This window comes from Danio rerio, chromosome 1, assembly GCF_049306965.1.
Source record: "Danio rerio strain Tuebingen ecotype United States chromosome 1, GRCz12tu, whole genome shotgun sequence".
Classification (NCBI taxonomy): domain Eukaryota; kingdom Metazoa; phylum Chordata; class Actinopteri; order Cypriniformes; family Danionidae; genus Danio; species Danio rerio.
The window spans coordinates 13,548,545-13,552,500 of NC_133176.1; the positions used below are offsets into that span (position 1 = coordinate 13,548,545).

Sequence of the window (3,956 nt, forward strand, 5' to 3'; positions counted from 1 at the left end):
ATGGGCTGTTTAACAGTTACAGATAAAAAAAAAAAAGGTGGGAAAATGGAACTCCACTAACACAAAGAAGCAGTTCCGCATAAATGAATGATTAGGTTATAAACAGATTTGTGACCATGTGTAAAATAGATTTTTTTTAATAGATATCTAAAAAAATAACTAAAATATACCTTAATTTGTTTAAATCATTACTTTTATTCAATATTGTATGAGTACATGAGAGTCTAACTACTGATATCTTTCCATTTGAAATAATGCTTGCTTTTTCATAGACAAATAATTTTCTTTTTCGATTTCAAGAAAAAGAAAAACTCACTGACATGTTGAGAGTGTTGATTGTGTGTAGTAAATGGCGGAGCACAAGAAAACACAGAAATGAGCTTCTTTAACAGTTACAAATTTAAAAAAACAAAAAGGCGGGAAAATCGAACTTTACTCACACAAAGCAGTTTAGCATAAAAGGATGACATGGTTATAAAAAGAAGCGTAACCCTTGGTAAAATAGATATTTTTCATATATATATATATATATATATATATATATATATATATATATATATATATATTTTTTTTTTTTTTTTTTTTTTAAATAACTAAAACATGTTTGTAATTTGTCAATACTTTTATTTAATAACAATATTTTATATAACTCTCAACATCTCATTTGAAATGCTGCAAGCCTTTTAATTAATTTTCATAGATGCATACAGTGGAGAAAAAAACAGCCTGAAATAATTCTTCCTTTATTTATTGACATACAGCCATGATATCTGTAACAAACAATAGGTTTCACTGATCTGGGGCTTGTACCATGAAGCCGGATTAGCTCGCTAGCGAGTTAAGTTTCAGTTTAGTTTGCTCTTATCTTAGATACCATGAAGGTAGATCAGCTTAGTTCAACTGCTCCATAACACCATGACAACAAAAAGTGATTAAGCTGCTTTGATGTTATCTAAAACCTAAGATTTGTGCAAACTAAACTGAAACCTAACTGGCTAGCCTGTTAATCTGGCTTCATGGAACAGACCCATGGTGTGAAATAAAGGCATACACAACTCAACCTCCACCAAATCCAAAATATTTTCTTTAAAAACATAACAAAAATAACTTTAGAAAAGTTTCAGTACCATTTGATATTAAAATTATTCTACCATCAGTGTAACCGAAATTCTCAAACTCAACCCAAGGATGCATATTGTCAGCGATTTTAGAGTTTTGTTTGGAGTGTTCTGACACACTGCAAATGCTTTTCTAGTTAGATTTTTATTAGTTATTTTTTTCTTGTTTTTAGAAATAATGTGCTAAAATTAAACAAGTTTTTATTTAAAACAGGCAAAATAATCTGCCAATGGGATAAGCAAAATAATCTTGTTCTTACTTTTGACATACGATTATTTAGCTTATCCCATTGGCAGATTATTTTGCTTTTCTTTTTAAGGAAAACATACTTCATTTTGGCATATCATTTCTTAAAACAAGACATTATCTTTTGCTTGTCTAGAAAATGCTTCTAGGTTTAAGAATTTTTAGATATTTAGACTAGAAACAAGACAAAATATCTAAGTAAGAAAAGCATTTTTGTAGTGTATAAGGCAATGTACTATAAAAAAATATTCTTGACAAAACCTTGCAATTGCGTATTATAAAGTCAGAATTGTGAGATTAAGGGCCCTATCATACACCCGGCGCAATAAAGCGCAAGACGTGTTTGTCTTGATTTGTTGCTATTTTCAGAGCAGCTCAACCCTAATTCACCGGCTGCTTTGCCTGAAAGGTTTACAAAACGTACGTTCAGCATCATTAAAGTCACAATCGACATGCTTATGAGGCACAAAGGTGAGCAAATCCACAGGAATGTCTGCAATCCTAAATCCTTCTGCTTGGAATGTCTTTCAGGACAATGAGATTTTCAGTCAAGCTCAGTTTTTCATCAGCTGTTGAGCGCTAAATCTGTCTTTGGAGCTCTAGAGGTTTCACGGTTTGCCGATGTCCACTCTGATTTTGGTGTAGAGGAGGTCTTTCTCTATATTTACCACTTTGTACTTGAGCGATCGGATGCCGTCCGTGTTTATTGTCTGTCGTGTGTGAGCATTTCTATTAAATCTATGGAACAGAGAAGCAGCTTTAGTTTTTCATTCTGTCTTGCCTGTGTTTGTATAATTGTGTGCCTGTGTATGTGTGTGTGTTTGTGGTCGTGGTATTCACAAATTTGTGGGGATCAAATGTCATTTATAATTTTTTTGGCAGAAAAACGGCTCATAAATAATTCAAAATCAAGTATTTTGTAATAAAATGAGGGTTGTGTTTAGGGTTGGAGAAACATCATTATGTCTTTGTGAAGTCTGCCTGTGTGTTTGTGTGTGTGTGTGTGTGTGCATGTATACAGCATGTGCATGAGTGTAAGGGTGGGTGTGTCTGAAATAGTACCTCTGTGGGTTTTCCTCGTTTTTCCTGTCTCTCCCGTGACGAATCATTTTGCACTTCCCAATCTCTGCGCTTGGTCTTGATATCCTCATACCTCGAATTGAAAGCCTTCAAAATAAACAACCCGTATTGAAATGGTTATATAACAAGCCTTTTAAGTGATTGTCTAAGTGATAAGACAGAATGCGGGTTTCTGCGGGTTTCACATTTAAATTGAAGACTTTTTAAGACCCTTTTAAGGTCATTAGGAATAGAATGTTTCCATTTTTCTCAGAAAACATATTTCTAATGGTGTCGTTGGCTTAAATTTTTCCACGGATGTTGGTAACAACCAAAGAAAGCCTTATATGCAAACAAAACAAATCTAATTGGTTTACAAATAAAGTGAGGGGTAATAAATTAAAATGACACAGGAAAGAAGTATTGAACACATGAAGAAAGGAAGGTAGTGAAAGCCCAGACAGCAGCTGAAATCTCTCAGTAGATCTTCAGCAACTCTCTGCCCTTCGTCATTGTAACTAAATATTAGCTGCTTCACCACAGACCCTGCACATTGCAGATTTTCCTCACCTGTTGAATATGTCATCATCTTCTCCTCCCCAGCCCCAGTAGTTATTGGGAAAGCCATTGATCTTCTCATACTGCTTTTTGCTCATCGCTGAAACTCCCCCAAAATACTGTTTATATGGCAATCTGTGATAAAAAATACATTTAAAACTTGAAAATAGGGATCAATACAGTAGATTACACAGACTGAAAGAAAACAGATACACATTAGGTGCTAATTTATGCTTATCTTCGCCATTATTTTATTGGTCACACAATACGGTATGATAGTCGTTGGGATAATCAGGTAAAAATAAATGCATATGAAAGTGTTTTTTGACCTTGCATGCATATCAGCTTGTTGTTGGAGACCCCCAAAACCAAAATATGACATTTTAAATGCATAATAGGGGCTCTTTAAACCACACTGTTTGAAAGCAAACAGCCCTGGTATTATTAACATAAAACCTTACACTGTAAAAAATGCTAAACTACACATAATCGATTTGTGTTTGGACAATATGAAGAAATGAAGTTAACATGTTTTTTACAAATTTAAGTGGTTTGAACATAAAACATTTAAGTTGCCCACCAACACCAACAAACAGTCTACATTTTATGTCAATTTAAGTGGGTTTCCAGGCAACTTTCTAGTAAATTCAACTAGTTTAGGTTAATAGTGTACGCAAGTTTTATACTATATAAATATAGTTCTTAATAGAAATCTACTTTTAAAAACTTTTTTTTTCCTAAAAACTTGGATTTTTTTATTATTCTAATGCCAATTTGCCCCTCAAATTGATACACAACAAATATTTGGCTCAATCGCCAGCCATGTTAACAATGCTGGAGATTCATTTCAGTCTCCCGCAGAACTAGAGCTCCTAGAACTCTTTGCACCCATCAACTCCTGACATAGATCTGGACACACACACACACACAGACACAGCTGTAGCTGGTTGTCACTCATTACATGGACTGCATAT

At 33.8% G+C, this 3,956-nt stretch overlaps 1 protein-coding gene across 5 annotated transcripts in view; it reads right to left on the bottom strand.

Annotated features, from left to right (window-relative positions):
• Positions 1-732: 732 nt before the first annotated feature.
• b4galt1 (UDP-Gal:betaGlcNAc beta 1,4- galactosyltransferase, polypeptide 1) overlaps positions 733-3,956 on the bottom strand; it is an 18,361-nt gene continuing 15,137 nt past the window's right edge. For 2 of the 5 annotated variants that reach the window (XR_012400756.1, XR_012400759.1), the window contains 4 exons: positions 2,995-3,117; positions 2,428-2,532; positions 1,449-2,103; positions 733-1,342 (listed from right to left, as the gene is read on the bottom strand). Coding sequence is in view for 2 of the 5 variants with exons in the window: in XM_073944031.1 (XP_073800132.1) it covers positions 1,974-2,103; positions 2,428-2,532; positions 2,995-3,117 (358 nt within the window). In the remaining 3 variants the exon portion in view is untranslated. 5 annotated transcript variants of the gene reach the window in all.